We start from the raw sequence: 17,984 nt of genomic DNA on the forward strand, positions 1-17,984 counted from the left end.
ATCTGACAATCCAGGTCCCTGAATCTAGTTTCCTTTACCATGACAATCTCTGGTTCAAATGCTTTCTTTAAAAGATTTATTTATTTGAAAGGCAGACCCACAGAGAGGGAGAGACAGGGGGAGGTCTTCCATCTGCTGGTTCACTCCCCAGATGGCCACAATGAGCCAGGACAAAGTGAGGAAGCTGGCGCTATCTGGAATTCCCACATGGGTGGCAGGGGCCCAGGCACGTGGGCCATCTTTCACTGCTCTCCCGGGCACATAAGCAGGAAGCTACATCACAAGTGAAGCAGCTGGGACCTGAACCAGTGCTCATATGAGATCTCAGGATTGCAGGCAGCAGCTGAACCTGCTGTACCATGAGGCAGCCCCACGAAATGTTCTAGCGATGGGAAATGATGGGAAATGAAGTTATATTGACACACAAACTCGAATGATTAGACCACTTTTTTATTATAGCTGAATTGGCACAAGATTCATTTAGGATACATACACTTCATTTCTACACAGGCTTGTAAATAGAAAAATACATCAACACATAAAAATACGGCACTTCCAATTCAAACAAATGATTTCCTAAGATAATATAGATTATTTCTTTCAATAATTAAAGACCAGTCTTAGGTGTGCACTATGTCAACTATACATGTAATAGTATATAGTTAAGGCCAATGGAATCTAGCTAATTACTCACTTAGTTCACAAAAACTCAAGCATGCCCACATTATGTACTTTCTAACTATACAAATAGATCATATAAAATATGCCCTGATCTGTGGCTATAAAATTGGGATGCATCCACTTGAATCTAAGAAAACTCTAGAAGGCACTGTTAATGTAATTATGAACCTGCCCTTGAACAGTCCGAATCTTTTCTTCACTAGAATACACAATCCAAATGCTTAGACCTCGATGACTTCTTTGGTATTTAAAAGAAGCCCTAATTTCAAGGACAAATATATAAAATCTTGGTAAACATGGCTAAGTTTGTTAACAGGCACAGAAAGCCAGCGGCAAAAAACATGACAGCCATCTGAAGATTATCAGGTAAAATTAACACTTTTCCATCACACTTGTATTTTTCTAATTACAGTACTGCCAAATTCTTGTTGCTACAAAACACATTTATTTTCTTTATTGAAATTATAATGAGTGGCATTTCTTCCTAAATAGCAGTTAAGCCTCCTGGAAATTCTAATCTACTCCACTTAAATCCCTTTAATAAATAATAATTTTCTTTTCAATGAAATACTTTTGAACTTCACAAACAACTTTCACGAAGCATCTTTCAAATCTGGTATGAAAGCACTTTGGCGATACAGCAAAACACATGACCTTGGCAAGACCCAGCAAGTACAGTGAATATCCATGGTCTCAATGAAAAAGAGGAATGTCATACACTTCATTTCCTTATATTGAACAGGAGTACAAACATGACTGCTTAAACACAAACATCAATCTTCCACCAAGAGCACAGCCATGAAGTCATTAAAATCTCCATCCATTCCACCAACAGGAAAATAAAGAAAATTGCAAATATCAACAATATAGAACCTGATGATGAAGCAGAAGATTCGTAATTAACAAGATAACTGAAACTGCAGTCTAAGCTTGCTAGACAAGTATCATAAATAGGAGGGAAAAAAAAGAACGAAATGTTTACTTATCACAGATAACTTCAGCGTAAGCACCAGCTATGTTCAGACGTAGCCAGCACCAGGCCAAGTACAAGTAAATAAAGCTGCAGAATCCAGGTCCCTGGCTCTTCTATCACCTTGTGAGCAGTGGAACAATGTAGGGATCTAGGAGCCCGGGTGGCAGCTGCACATACGTCAAGCCACCCCCACCTCACCTCCAATCCCTTTGCCACCAACAGAAAGGCACAGTGAGCACACAATTGCTCAGTCCAGCTTCTCCAGGGTCTAGATCACAATTCTTCCTATATTCATGTTAAAGGAAATGCTGACATTAAATTAATACGCAAAGACATTGAACCGATGTGTATGTGTATTCTTATTTAACATTTAAGTCGTCCGGATGGAAGTTTAAAGGTCACCAGTGGTTTTCAATTTTGGAATCAAGACTGAAAATTCTATAATTGCATGTAAGATCTTAAATGGGCTCTACATTAAGGCGGGTGATGGTAGCTTAGTCTTTCTATATCATAAATATGATATATGTTCCATGGCAACAAAATCCTAAACTCTTGAACAATCGAATGCCACGGGCTAAGGTTTTCTAAGGCACTTTTGGCTATGTGAAAAATTTCTCCTCTCAGCCTGAATCTTAAAGAAGTATCTACAAAGCTGCAGCAAATTAACTTTGAAACTATATACCAAATAGATAGCTTAATGGGGGTGGGGAGAAGCAGTTTGTACAGGACACCTATCAATCCACTGTGCCTTGTATCAGCTACAGAGAACATCACAGACAAGGGCCAAGGGCCACTGGAATTAGTGAGCTTACTGGATGCTTCAACAGCTACACGACCCTTTCTCCTTTTCTTCATTTAACGGATCTGCAGAGGTATGCCCATTGGAGCGTACCACTCCCTCAGGAATCCAGGACCTGTCCACACACCGTTCCATTCGCTTCATGATCAGGTCCAGGAGCATTTCAATGGCTTGGCTTATGTTTGTCCCATTGGCAGCACTAGTTTCAAAGTAGGGGATTCTGAAAAACAGAGAGAACTCAGGTAACATCATGGCAAGGGAAAGGACAGGGACCTTTGCCTCTGAAAATTCAAACAAGAGGATGAGTACAAATATATAAGATCACAAAAAGAGTTTATCATCACAGCATACATTAAAAACTATATAAGACAACATCTGATAAAGGATGAATATCCAGGATCTATAAAGAAGCTCAAGAAACTCAACAGGGGCCGGCGCTGTGGCATAACAGGTAAAGTCACCACCTGCAATGCCAGCATCCCATAGGGGTGCCAGTTTGAGTCCCGGCTGTTTTACTTCCCATCCAGCTCTCTGCTATGGCCTGGGAAAGCAGTGGAGAATGGCCCCAGTCCTTGGGCCCTCGCAGTGGGAGATGCCACAAGTCCTTGGCCCCTGCACCCACTTGGGAGACCTGGAAGAGGCTCCTGGCTCCTGGCTTTGGATCGGCCTAGCTCCATCTGTTGCAGCCATTTGGGGAGTGAACCAGCAGATGGAAGACCTCTCTCTGTCTGTCCCTCTGCATCTGTGTAAATCTGCCTTTCAAATAAATAAATAAATCTTTAAAAAAATACAATAAAACAAACAAGCCAGCTAAAAAATGGGCTAAGTATATGAACGAGCATTTTTCAAAGTATTAAATACAAATGTCCAACAGACACCTGCAAAGATGCTTAGGCTCACCAGCCCTCAGGGAAATGCAAATAAAAACCACAGTGAGGTTTCACCTCACCCCAGTTAGAATGGGTATCACCCAAAAATTCAAAAAATAACAAATCCTGGTGAGGATGTGGGGCAAAGTACCCTAATCCACTGTTCGTGGGAATGTAAACTAGTACAACCATTACGGAAGACAACATGGAGACTCCTCAGAAATCTGAAGATAGATCTACCATACCAGCCACTCCACTTCTGGGAATTTGCCCAAAGAAAATCAAATAAGCATATAAAACAGTTATCCGTACCCCCATGTTTATAGCAGCTCAGTTCACAATAGCTAAGATATGTGAATCAACCCAGATGTCCATCAACTGATGACTGGATAAAGAAATTGTGATCACACACACACACACACACACACACACAATGGACTATTACTCAGCTGTAAAAGAACAATGAAATCTTGCCTTTTGCAACAAAATGGATGCAACTGGAGACTATTGTGCTACTGAAATAAAGCAGTCCAAAAAGACAAATATAAGTTTTCCCTGATTTGTGGTAACCAATATACAGAATACCAAAAAAAAGTATGAATGAAATTGACATTTTGAAATTTAATTATTATTTACAGCCCTTGTCTATTCTCCTGAGGGACAGTGGTTTTTCTACTTACTACCTGTTGAATTATTTATTTAGTAGAGGATGAAGCTTGTGATTATAAAGTAAATTAAAAGTATGTCATTGTAAAAATTAAAAAAAATATAAGAAAGGAAGGAAGAGGTATGGTGGGAACGAGGGTAGGGTGGGAATTATCATTATGCTCTTAAAATTGTATATATGCAATACATGAAATGTATTCCTTTATATAAAAAATTTAAGAAAAAATGAAAAAAAAAGGGCAGGCAGGCATTGTGGTAAACTAGGCTGCCACTCTGTTGGAGTCCCAGTCGCTCCACTTCCAATCCACCTTCCTGCTAATGTGCCTGAGAAAGCAGCAAAAGATAACCCAAGTTCTGGAGTCCCTGCACCCATGTGAGAGACCCAAATGGAGATCCAGGTTCCTGGCTTTGGCTTGGTCTAGCCCCAGTCATTACATTTGGGGAGTGAACCAGTGGATAGAAGATATCTCTCTCTCGCTCGCTCTCTCGCTCTCTCTCTGCCTTTCAAATCAGTAAATCCTAAAAAAATAAACTTAACAGACATTAACAGGCCAGAACTGTGGCACAGTGGGTTAAAGCTCTGGCCTGCAGTGCCGGCATCCAATATGGGTGCTGGTTCCAGTTCCAGCTGCTCCACTTCCGATCCAGCTTTCTGCTTTGGCCTGGGAAAACAACAGAAGATGGCCCAAGTCTTTTGGGCCCCTGCATCCATGTGGGAGACCCAGAGGAAGCTCCTGGCTCCTGACTTCAGATCAGCCCAGCTCTGGCTGCTAAGTGAATGAGTGGATGGAAGACTGCTCTGTTTGAAGCTTTTTCTATACCTCTGACTTTCAAATAAATAATTTTTTAAAAAGACATTAACATATTGGCCGGCGCCGTGGCTCACTAGGCTAATCCTCCGCCTAGCGGCGCCGGCACACCGGGTTCTAGTCCCGGTTGGGGCGCCGGATTCTGTCCCGGTTGCCCCTCTTCCAGGCCAGCTCTCTGCTGTGGCCAGGGAGTGTAGTGGAGGATGGCCCAGGTGCTTGGGCCCTGCACCCCATGGGAGACCAGGAGAAGCACCTGGCTCCTGGCTTCGGATCAGCACGGTGCGCTGGCCGTGGTGGCCATTGGAGGGTGAACCAACGGCAAAGGAAGACCTTTCTCTCTGTCTCTCTCTCTCACTGTCCACTCTGCCTGTCAAAAAAAAAAAAAAAGACATTAACATAATTCAAACTGCATTCCTAAATAAAAATGTACAACTAGAACATTTTTTGACATTTATTTATTTATTTTAGGGAGAGAGAGAGAGATTTTCAATCTACTGGCTCACTCCCCAAATGACTTCAACAGCTGGGACTGGGCCAAGAGGAAGCCAGGAGTCTGGATCTCCCACATGGCTGGCAGGGGCCCAATGTTTTAGACCATCATCAGTGGCCTTCTCAGGAACATCAGCAGGAAGTTGGATTGGAAGTGAAATAGCCAGGACTCTAATCAGCATTCCAATATGAAATGCTGGTGATGCAAGTGGTGGCTTAACCAACTGTGCCACAACACCAGCCCCACCACTGGAAACGTTAGATATCTCAAAAGATCAACTTTTTCTTTTATAGGAGCCTATTTACACAATAAACATCTTAGTTACATTTATAGAATTAAAACATTTTTAGCTTAAGTATTTAAATCATGATTCTTGGTATTTTTAAAAAATGGCTTAAATTCCTCTACATGAAAAATAAAACTTGAAAAATTTAAGGCGAACAAATAAGAGACTATGACCCTGGGATAAGCAAGGATGTCTTAAAATAACTACAAAACGCCGGCGCCTTGGCTCAATAGGCTAATCCTCCGCCTTGCAGCGCCGGCACACCGGGTTCTAGTCCCGGTCGGGGCACCGGATTCTGTCCCGGTTGCCCCTCTTCCAGGCCAGCTCTCTGCTGTGGCCCGGGAGTGCAGTGGAGGATGGCCCAAGCGCTTGGGCCCTGCACCCCATGGGAGACCAGGAGAAGCACCTGGCTCCTGCCTTCAGATCAGCGCGGTGCGCCGGCCGCGGCGGCCATTGGAGGGTGAACCAATGGCAAAGGAAGACCTTTCTCTCTGTCTCTCTCTCACTGTCCACTCTGCCTGAAAAAAAAAAAAAAAAAAAAAAAAAAACCTACAAAAGCTCAAACCACAGAGAAAAGGTTGAGTTCTATATAAATGGTGAATGGATTGGCACACAAAAATACAAATATCCTAAATATAGTCAAAGGAAACAGAAAATTCTCAAAAGGAAACAATGTATGTGGAAGACGTTCAGGTTCACAAAAAAAGAGAGAGAGAGAGAGCTAAAATAATGGTATATTAATTAAAATTCATGAGATGGGCAAAAAATATAAAAATTTCCCAATACCAGATGTTTCCAAGGACACAGGAAATGAGAAACTTGCATTTAGTGTTGGTGCAAATACAAACTGCTGAGTGCTTTGGAAAACAATGTGGCAATAACTGGTGACATTAAAAATGAACCTGCAACACCACCTCCAGGCATGCAGTCCAAACCAGACCAGTGCCTGGAAGTGTGCAGGAAATAACAGGTATACTGGCACATCGGTGATTCATCAGTCCTTGGGGAGACTGAGAAGGGCCGAGGGCAGCCAGAGTTCCTGAACCAGTCTCCTCCAAGCCCAAGCGGCTTGCCAATTTATCCCACTGGCCACACAAATATCATTTTCTATCTGTGCCACACTGCGGAAAAAAAAAAAAAAGACACTAAAAAGCCCTGTGCTGGAGCAGCACTATGCAACAGAACTTTCCACAGTGACAGAAGTTTCCTGTATCTGTATTGCCCGGTACACCAACCATGAGCCACACACAGCTATTGGGCACTTAAAACGTGGCTAACAAGGTGTCCCTTCAGATGCCTGCATCCCATGTTGGAGTACCTGGGTTTGGTTTGTAGCTCTAGCCCCTGACTCAAGCTTCCTGCTAATGAAGACCCTAGGCAGCCACAGGTAATGGCTTAGGTAGCTGAGTTCCTGTCACCCACGAGGCAGACCTGGATTGAGTTCCAGCTCCTGGCTTCAGGCCCCCAGCTGCTGAGAGCATTTGGAGAGTGGACCCACAGATGGGAACTGTTTCTCTCCTTCGGTCTCTTTTTGCAAAGTAACTGCAGTTTTCATTTTAATTTAACTGGCTAAGAGTGGCTAGAAGCTATCACACTGGACAGCACAGACCTAGGGAAACTCTCATGTACACACATGGTATCAACTACTGGAATATTTACTGCAGAACTATTGGTAACAGTGAAAACTTCAACCAAAATTTCCATAAATAAGTGCGCAGAAAAAGAAAATGTGGTACTTTCATAAAATGGAATATTATACGAGGCTTAAGATGATCAACATGGTAAAAATCACAAAAATTAGATGTTGGATAAAAAGTTGTGGGGCTGGCGCTGTGGCATAGCAGGTAAAGCCACTGCCTACAGTTCCGGCATCCCATATGGGTACCAGTTTGAGTCCCAGCTGTTTTACTTCCAATCCAGCTCTGCTGTGGCCTGGAACGCAGTGGAGAATGGCCCCAGTCCTTGGGCCCTTGCAGTGGGAGACCCGAAAGAAGCTCCTGGCTCCTGGGTTCAGATTGGCCCAGCTCCAGCCATTGTGGCCATTTAAAGAGTGAACCAGCCAATGGAAGACTCTCTCTCTCTCTCTCGCTCTCTCTCTCTGCTTCTGCCTCTCTGTAGCTCTGCCTTTCAAATAAATAAATAAATCTTAAAAAAAAAAAAGAGTAGCATGATGTGAGATCACCTATAGACACAAAACAATTATACATGGTTACCTATGTAGGTACGTATTACTTCCTAGACTAGAAATACATAATTTGAATGCCCTTAAAAGTCACAGAAAATTCTGGCTGTAGCCAGCACAATGTTCGAGAGGGACACAAGGCATCCAGTTTCCAATGCTGATGCATTCACCTGCTGCCTGACACAGTCCTCCACACCTGTGGGCTCCACATCTATGGATCCAACCAACTGCAGATCAAACATATTCGAAAAACAAAAACAGCATCTGCACTGAGCATGTACAGTTTTTCCTTGTCATTTCTTCCCAAACAATACTGTATAGCAACTGTTTACATAGCACTTGCATGATTTTAGATACTAAAAGACCCTACAAATTATATAAAACCATAAAATGACTGAAAACTATAAAAGTCACGCATGGACAGGGTGAGCAGTGTGGACCAGGGGTTAATGAGCACACCCTCTTGACCCAGGCCTCCTGTGTTCAATTCCTAGGACCGCATCTTACCAACTGCGTGACTCAGGCAGACTGTTAACTGCTACTCCACTGGACTCATCTGTAAGACCAAATCACATCAGTAAAAATCTTCCCATAAGGAGCAAGTGAGTTAATACTGAAGGCATTTAGATCAGAACCTGACACACAGTAAACACTTCATAAATGTTCCTCATTTCCAACACAGAAATGGGTTAGGTTACAAAAGTCTATTTGTGATTTTGCTTAAACCTCAGAAACAGGGCCATGGACTAACAGAAATTCGTAGCTCCAGATTGTAACAGCAACATCGTAAACATTAATGTCCCAGCCTAGTCCACAAACGCTGGTTTAATCCACAATCTGTAAAATCGGCAGGGCTGCCCTAACTCCGGCACCTGCGACCACACTTGCAGGCCTCAGGGCCAGGCTCACTCTGACCTCCCTTAGCCAAACAGCTTCATGCCTCCCTCACTCCTCATCAAACCCCAAATTCCCCAAGTGACCTTCACTAAATAGCAAGAAAAAAATGGATCTTACTTTGCTAAATAATACCAAGGTGTGCATTACTGATGCTTCTAGCAGCACTATGAGCTAATGTTCGTGTGTATTAACAAGATATTTCATTGGTAGAATTTCAGAGTATAGCAGTTATGAATATTTAAGTCACTCAATATTAACAAGACATAGGTTAGATAATTACCCCAAAATCATGTAGCAAACTTCTATCTTTCAAATGAAACTGTATTTTCCTGCCATTTGTGAATCTACAAGTCTTATGACTGGCAGTCAGTTTAACAACTTAAAATTTTTAAAGAACCTGGTAAGACTTCCCTTCTCTAAGAAAATAGTGTCCTACAGACAGAAACGTGCCTGTCTCACATTTGAACATCGGACTGGGCAGTTTCTTGCCCATGGGCAAGGGGAGTCTAGTGGACAGAGTGAGAAATACTTTTATATCTGGATCTTCTTCACTCTCACTTTTGGAAGGAATTTGAGTTACTTTGGCTGAACACTCTTATTAAATATTTTCAGGGCCAGGACTGTGGCACAGAGGGTAAAGCAGCACCAGCACCCCATGTGGGAGCCAGTTCAAGTCCTGGCTACTCCGCTTCCAATACAGCTCTCTGCTATAGCCTGGAAAAGCAGTAGAAGATGGCCCCAGTCCTCAGGCCCCTGCACCCATGTGGGAGACCTGGGAGAAGTTCCTGGCTTCGGATCAATGCAGCTCCAGCGGTTATGGCCATTTGGGGAGAAAACCAGCAAATGGAAGACATCTACTTCCCACTCTCCCTCCCTCCCTCTCTCTCTCTCCTTGACTCTCTATAACTCTGCCTTTCAAATAAAATAAATAAATATTTTTTTAAAATTCTGCTTTTAAAAAATTGATCAGGCAAAAAATTTAGTAATATCACCTTAAATTCAAGAGGATCAATCGTCCCCTATTTCACTGTAGAAAAAAGTGGTAGTATTCCTTTCCTCCACTTGGTGGTGCTAATGTAGCATTGCCACAGAGCCCTATTGTCAAAGGAATCAAACATTGTCAAGCTAATCTTGCTATCATTTTACAAATGCCCACTTAGTGCCATCTTGAGTACAGGCAGACCACTAAGCTAAACACGTCTTTCAAAAACAGATTAATCACGCATTTTACAGTAAAAAAATTAAACGAGCAATATGATAAAGAGCTTCAAATCAATGAGAAGGAGGCTGTTTTTCACCAGGATACCCAGATGATGCCAGCACTACCCAGCTGGTTTCTTTTCTATTATTCCCAGAAAACTCAAAGATCCTAAGACCCAGTTAGGGGTCGCCAGGAATGACGGCAAGCACTTTTGATGATTCTATCAAATGGTTCTAGATGTTTGGCTCACACGGGAATCCAGAAATTATGAAGAAATTCCTTACTAAAATGAGCAGTCCATTATCTTTCATAGTCTGTTGGATGTTAAGTGAAAAACATTTACAAAAAATCACTGGTTATCTGCCCACACGAGCCTGGGAGAGAGCATCTACTGAACTGTGATGGGCTCCATCCGTCTTGTGTGTTTGGTTGTGGCTATCCCTGTGGTTTTTAAAACATGCCCAACCAGGGATCTGCAACTTTTCTGTTAATTAGGGAAGGGTGTCATCATGTTGTAAAGAAGCAAACTCATGGAGATCTGACAATTCCTGTTACATGTCATCCGCACAGACTCGGGGAGACCCTGAGCACTCGGCCGTACTAAAGCCACTTAAGTCCCAGAAATGACTTCATCATAATGGTGTGAACAAACGCCTGTCACTCCACTTGCATTCCAGAACACCTTCCTCATCCACAGCCAGCCGCCTTCTGGGGGACAAAGACGTCGTCAATTTGCTGCCCACATCTGTGCCCAGCACCTGAAATCTGTGCACTTGGTGCCATGCTCCGATCATACTCGCAGTCGCCTCTCTCTCCCACAACTCTGAAGCACGAACAGAAGGCTCATTGCAGCCAACAACTACGTTTGGTGGTCAGGCAACATGGGCAGGAATTTGGATGAAACTATTTTTGCACAGAGTGACACCTTGACTACTTGCTCCTGGTTGGTGCCCTCTCAGGGCCAATCCCACCATCGCTTTCCATCTAATTCATGGTTCATGTAATGAACTGGATGAGGGGAAAAACAAAAACAAAAAAGCCTCTTCTCTCTAGCATGGATTTCCCAATGCTGAGTCAACTACACGTTTCCCTTACCTATGCACAACACAGATAAACCAATGATCGATGTTCTGGGCATAAGCAGCAGCATCCATCACCCACCCCTGAGAGTAACTCAGTGCCGACACCGGTTCTCAAAGCACTGCCCTGGGGACCAGTTAGAAATACGCCTCTGTGGGCTCCAGGCCAGAGCTGCGCAATCAGACATGCCATGAGCCCAGTGCCCAGGGGACTGTGATGGACCCAAGTTTCAGATCCAACAGCATCCTCGATAAGAGAAAGGTTCACTCTACTTTCTTTTCTAATTTATTTTTCACCGACACTGTAGCTATTATTTTTGAAAGACTTATTTGGAAAGTCAGTTACAGAGAGACAGGGAGAGAGAGAGAGAAAGAGAGAGAGCACACTTCTATCTGCTGATTCAGAGAGAGAGAGAGAGAGAGAGAAAGAGAGAATGCTTCTATCTGCTGATTCAGAGAGAGAGATAGAGATAGAGAGATATAGAGATGAGAGAGAGAGACAGACAGACAGACAGAAAGAGAAGCAACTGGATTCACTCCCAAGATGGTTGTAATGGCCTAGGCTGGGCTGATCCAAAGCCAGGAGCCAGGAGCCAGGAGCCAGGAGTTTCTTCCAGGTCTCCCATGTGGGTGCAGGGGCCCAGGGACTTGGCTCTTCTTCTACTGCTCTCCCAGACAGTTTAGTAGGGAGCTGGATCAGAAGTGAGGCAGCAAGGACTCAAACCGGGACCCATTTGGGATGCTTGCATCACAGGTGGCAGCTTTACTCTATGCCACAAAGATAGCCCCATTGTAGCCGATTTTTAGAAGCATTTCAGCATCAGTGCGAACTGTAATCATTTTGTCTGTCAGGAGTGTAAATTTGAACAAAGTTCCGTTTTTCTCTCTTCTCTGAACTCACTGAAAATGTCACTCATACAGCACAGGAAAAAGCATGATTTTGTACTTGCTCTGGAAAAATTTGGTTGATTTGCCAGACAGATCACTTTGTTTTGTTAGGAAGAGATCAAGGAGCTTTGGATTACAATTTAACTAAGCTCCAGAAAAGAAAAACAAAATATATAGGCAATTAGGATAATTAGACTCAGGCTACCAAACAAAAATAATTCTGATTTTCATCATCATGCATACAATTCACCCTCTGCATTTTTAGCTGCTACAAAGCCATTCTCAGCTTTCCTTGCCGCAGCCCACACAGATGGATCGTCCACATGGGCACTGTAGCATCCTTTTTCTTTTTAAAATATTTTATTTATTTATTTGAAAGGTAGAGTTACAAACAGAAAGAGAGAGAGAATTTTCCATCAGCTGATTCATTCCCTAAATGGCTGCAACGGCCAGAGCTGGGGAGATCTGAAGCCAGGAACCAGGAGCCAGGAGCCTCTTCCGGGTCTCCCACTTGGATGCAGAGGCCCAAGGACTTGGGCCATCTTCTACTGCTTTCCCAGGCCATAGCAGAGAGCTGAATCGGAAGTGCAGCAGCCGGGACATGAACCGGTGCCTGTATGAGATGCCGGCTTAGCCTATGACACCACAGCGCCGGCCCTGTAGCATTCGTTACTATCTTGACAAAGGGTTTTCTGAGACACAGTCTTGCATTCTCGGAACGTATGTGTATTTCAGAGAACTACTTGTGAACCAGTCATCCATTTTTGTGAGTTGAGAGAACACAGAATAGCAACAACACTGAAAAGTTATCAGGCAACATAAAATGGCATGAAGATATGCCACAGGTTGTACCCCATTTTCTCATTGTTAACACATAGATAAACCAAACATCACAATCATTTAGCATACATGCAACCATGCAATGGTTATAATTAAGAAAGACATGAGATTTCTGTGAAAATCATCATGAAGTTTTATGACAAATTGCTGAAATGCATGTGAACCAAACTGCCCCATTTTATTTTCCTCTGAAAATTCCAAACAGCCTATAGAACTATACTCTATGCTTGCTAAAAAGGGAATCCTATTTCCACCCCTCTCTCTTCTTCTCCAAGAGTTTCAATGATTCTTATCTGCGAATCCCTTCTCTTCTCATTTTCTCTCTCTCTCTCTCTTTTTTTTTTTTTTTTTTTTTTTTTTACAGGCAGAGTGGCAGTGAGAGAGAGAGGGACAGAGAGAAAGGTCTTCCTTTGCCGTTGGTTCACCTTCCAATGGCCACCACGGCCGACGTGCTGCAGCCAGTGCACCGCGCTGATCCGAAGGCAGGAGCCAGGATCCAGGTGCTTTTCCTGGTCTCCCATGGGGTGCAGGGCCCAAGCACTTGGGCCATCCTCCACTGCACTCCCTGGCCACAGCAGAGAGCTGGCCTGGAAGAGGGGCGACCAGGACAGATTCTGGCGCCCCAACCGGACTAGAACCCGGTGTGCTGGCGCCGCAAGGCAGAGGATTAGCCTATTGAGCAGCAGCGCCAGCCCCTTCTCTTCTCATTTTAACTCGGCTCAAAAACTACAGAGGGAGCCCCTTTCTAGTAAACACTCTGCAGCCACTGTGAGCTGGGCCCAGGTGAACCCCACTCCTCGCATGCCCAGCAGGACAGAGGCAGTGCTGGCCCCAGGGTAATGGACCACAGGACCCTGAGAACCAGCCAAGGGCTGCAGGAGCCCAGAGCGGGGAAGAAGCTGATCCGGACCCCCCAAATTTCAGGGAATATACGCATTTGATCTTGCTAACCCCTCTAAAGGCCCTGTTTCTTCCCTTGCACTTCCGGACACACTTCTCCAAAGCAGGTTCTGTGTCCACAGTTCCCATTGCTCCATCGCTCACTTCCTGCTGAAACCTTGCAACTCAGCCTCACATTCAACACTTCAGCTTTCTCGGTGGTATTTGATCTCTCTGTGGCCTTTCCACTGCATTGCACAAGAGCCTCTCACAGGAGGACGGGGCCTATCCAAACAGCCCATGAGGCTTGGTCAGCCTCCACCCTGGAGTCACCCAGGTCAGCTGCTCCCAGCCACCATACACGAAAGCCAGGCAGACAGCTATTAAAAGCTAGCAGTGCCCAGGCTTTGTAGTGTGTCAGCTTGGCTTGTCTGCACAACATTTCCCAGAATTCCCTTTTGGCCAGGGTGGACAAGAGAAGAGATCGAGGGAGATGAGGAGGGCAAAACAAGAGCAGCAGCTGGCCGGTGCTGTGGCTCACTAGGCTAATCCTCCACCTGCGGCGCCGGCACACCGGGTTCTAGTCCCGGTTGGGGCGCCGGAATCTGTCCCAGTTGCCCCTCTTCCAGGCCAGCTCTCTGCTATGGCCCGGGAGTGCAGTGGAGGATGGCTCAAGTGCTTGGGCCCTGCACTGGCATGGAAGGCCAGGAGAGGCACCTGGCTTTGCGCTGTGGCTTTTTTTTTTTTTTTTTTTTTTTTTTTTTTACAGGCAGAGTGGACAGTGAGAGAGAGAGAGACAGAGAGAAAGGTCTTCCTTTGCCATTGGTTCACCCTCCAATGGCCGCCGCGGCTGGCGCAGCAGCGCACCGGCACACCGCGCTGATCCGATGGCAGGAGCCAGGTACTTATCCTGGTCTCCCATGGGGTGCAGGGCCCAAGCACTTGGGCCATCCTCCACTGCACTCCCTGGCCACAGCAGAGGGCTGGCCTGGAAGAGGGGTGACCAGGACAGATTCTGGCGCCCCAACCGGGACTAGAACCCGGTGTGCCAGCGCCGCAGGTGGAGGATTAGCCTAGTGAACCGCGGCGCCGGCTCAGCTGCTGGCTTCGGATCGGTGCGGTGTGCCGGCCACAGCACGTTGCCAAAGTGGCCATTGGAGGGTGAACCAACAGGAAAGGAAGACCTTTCTCTCTGTCTGTCTCTCTCACTGTCCACTCTGCCTGTCCAAAAAAAAAAAAAAAGAGCAGCGGCTTATCTGCTGGCTCATTTCCTTGGCATGAACCAACACCCAGACCTGCACCTGCTCCACTTTCCCCTAGATGCTCCCAGCTTTGAGACTCCTGGGCCAGGTATGTGTGGTTAGCTCTGTAACAAAGCGCCCTGGCTTTTGCAGGACACCCCCACCATCAAGGGCAGAGGCAACCAGAAATAACAGGAGCTTTGTTCGCTCAGCATGGCTGCCAGCTGCTTCTCACTCTTTTTTATTTTTTTTTTAAGATTTATTTATTTGAAAGGCAGAGTTACAAAGAGGGAGAGGCAGAGGTAGAGAGAGAGAAAGAGAGGTCTTCCATCTGCTGATTTATTCCCCAAACTGCCACAGCGGCCAGAGCTGGGCCAGTGAGGAGCCAGGAGCTTCTTCCAGGTCTCCCATGTGGTTGCAGAAGCCCAAAGACTTGGGGCATCTTCCAATGCTTTCCCAGGTCATAGCAGAGAGCTGGATTGGAAGAGGAGCAGCCGGGTCTCGAACAGGCGCCCATGTGGGATGTTGGCACTGCAGGCAGTGGCTTTACCCGCTACAGCACAGCGCCGGCCCCTGTTTCTCACTCTTGTCATCCATCTACCTGCCTACCTGCCTACCTGCCTCCAACATCTTCCAGAGCCTGCTGGGCCAGCCACCACCACAGCATCAGGTCACAACCCAGTAAGAGAGCCTTCTGTAAACAGCTCTTCAACTGGACCCAGCCTGACAAGCCCCTCCTGACCAACCAGGCCCGAAGCTCAGAGGTGAGCTACCCAGGTCTTTCTAACATGGTTAAACTCTATCTACCCTGGAGTGAAAACTCTCACAATCCACCTTGCAAAGCATTGTCAGGGTCAGCTAATATATTTTGGTGGGAATCCCCCAGGTGAGTTAGAATTAAAAATGTTAGATCCTCTTCTGCCCCCACTCTGTGTATCTTTTCTGATGTATCTCCTCCTTTTCCACAAACATAACCCTTATGCACCTCACAGATCACTGCAACTTTCCTGTCTCTAGTCTTTCTCCCCTTCATATCCATAGCCCCAGACTGATCTGGGAGAGTACACACAATATGGGGGCCGGCGCTGTGGCATAGCAGGTAAAGCTGCCACCTGCGGTGCCAGCCTCCCGTATGGGTGCCAGTTTGAGGTCAGCTGCTCTGCTTCTGATCCAGCTCTCTGATATGATCTGGGAAAGCAGTAGAAGATGGCCCAAGTGCTTGGGCCCCTGCATCCATGTAGGAGACCCAGAAGAAGCTCCTGGCTTCTGGCTTTGGATCGACACAGCTCCTGCCATTGCAGCCAATTGGGGAGTGAATCAGCAGATGGAAGATCTCTCTCTCTCTCTCTCTCTCTCTCTTTCTCTCTCTCTCTCCCCCCCTCCTTCTCTTTCTCTCTCCCCCTCCCTCCCCCTCTCTCTCTTTCCCCCTCCCTCCCTCTCTCTCTCTTTCCCCCTCCCTCCCTCCCTCTCTCTCTTTCCCTCTCCCTCCCTCTCACTCCCCCTCCCTCCCTCCATCTCCCTCTCCCTCTCCTCTCTCTGTGTAACTCTGACTTTCAAGTAAATAAATAAATATTTTTTTAAAAATATGCCCCCACACACCATAGATTCCAACAACTCCCTGTCCTTCAGGATCCCAGTCTGATCTCCACTCCTCATAGTCAAAGCTCTCCGGAGCCTGACCCCTTCCCACCCAACCACTCGACCCCTCCCCTCCCTTGCAGGGAAACCCTTTCCTTGAGTGTTTTCTCAGCCTCTCTGAACCCAAGGGAGCCCCACAGTGAGACAAGGAAGGCCCTCGCCTGGCTCCCTGAATTCTGCCTCACTACCAAGGCCATTAACTGAGTAACACCCCTGCCTATCGCACCACACCATCCCCACCTGGCCTCCTCCCTTCCCAAGCTGCCTGCCACCTACCCCCTTCAGGAACAAGGGTGTGAGCTTACATCAGGGCTCGGATAGTACTGGAGGAGGAGAGACAGTGCCCCTGGCACTTGAAGACTGTGCAAGCAGCACATGGCCTCACCCTTCACGTCCAGTCCGTGCTTCTGCTACATTGATCCTCTTCCCAGGGCTCAAGGAGGATGGTATCTCGCTAACCTCCAGCCACAAAAACACAGCCTAGACCAAAGGCTACCTTTGCACTCCCCTCCATAGGTTTTCCACGTCAAAGCCAGCACTTGGTCTGTGATAGGCAGGAGGCGTTCTCCCATGCTGGAGCTTTCCATGATAGGACGACGCAAGTAAGGACTGGCTTTGAAATCTCCTTGCTGGGTGCACATCGAAGATTTTCTTACCCCATGTTGGAATGAAGGCCTCGTGAAAGTGCACTTGGACGCAAACCTATCTTTCTGCAAATACCAAGAGGTTGAGAAGATGGGATCCAAGCATTGTGGAAGGCCCGGCCCCACGCTTTGTCTATGGCCTCCACTGTCATACAATGTTAATATACAAATGGGTATCCAGTACCTCACAAGACCTACAGCTGAGTGTGTCTGCTTCAGTTTTCCACTGTCTTCTTCATCACCCACTCATGTCGTAATATTTATTCTGAAAACGTTTCCTATAAATTTCTCCAAAAACACTCACCCGTACTTCTCTGCAAGTCCTCTGGCTTCCTCCTCCTTGACCACTCTCTGCTCCTCCAGATCGCTCTTATTTCCACACAGCACTATGTCTGGGTTTTCACAGTACGCATGCATTTGCAGCTGGCCTATTAGAAGGAAGTGTATTACAGATAGATAACAAGGTAAGAACAGATCAATAGAGAATACAAGCCAAAGTGCTTTGGAAACTGTAAATGTATATAGAGGTATAAGGAACCAATATAATGCTTTCAAAGCATCAATAATCTAACCTGTAAAACTAAATTACCAGGGAAGAAATATGAAACTACTCCAGTCCTTAAGTACAGACCAGTTTATTAATATCAGAGTTATGGGGGCCAGCATGGTGGTTAAGCTGCCACCTGTGTTGCAGGCATCCCACATAGGCACTGGTTCAAGTCCCAGCTGCTCCACATCTGAACCAGCTCCCTGCTAATGCATCTGGGAAAAACAGTGGAAGATAGCCCAAGTGCTTGGTCCCCTGCAACCCATGTGGGAGACATAGATGAAGCTCCTGGCTCCTGGCTTTGGCCTGGCCCAGCCCTGGCCATGGTCGTCATCTAGGGAATGAACTAGTGGATAGAAGCTCTCTCTCTCTCTT

The 17,984-nt window shown here is 45.9% G+C and overlaps 1 protein-coding gene across 5 annotated transcripts in view; it reads right to left on the reverse strand.

The window, feature by feature from the left end:
- Positions 1–429: 429 nt before the first annotated feature.
- Positions 430–17,984, reverse strand: part of RAB27A (RAB27A, member RAS oncogene family) — a 95,525-nt gene continuing 77,970 nt past the window's right edge. For all 5 annotated transcript variants that reach the window (XM_008268980.4, XM_002717714.5, XM_051822357.2 and 2 more), the window contains 2 exons: positions 17,367–17,490; positions 430–2,673 (listed from right to left, as the gene is read on the reverse strand). In XM_008268980.4, the coding sequence (XP_008267202.2) occupies positions 2,475–2,673; positions 17,367–17,490 (323 nt within the window). In that variant the 3' untranslated portion in view covers positions 430–2,474. The remainder of the gene's footprint in view (positions 2,674–17,366; positions 17,491–17,984) is intronic.

Source organism: Oryctolagus cuniculus, chromosome 12 (assembly GCF_964237555.1).
Source record: "Oryctolagus cuniculus chromosome 12, mOryCun1.1, whole genome shotgun sequence".
Taxonomy (NCBI): domain Eukaryota; kingdom Metazoa; phylum Chordata; class Mammalia; order Lagomorpha; family Leporidae; genus Oryctolagus; species Oryctolagus cuniculus.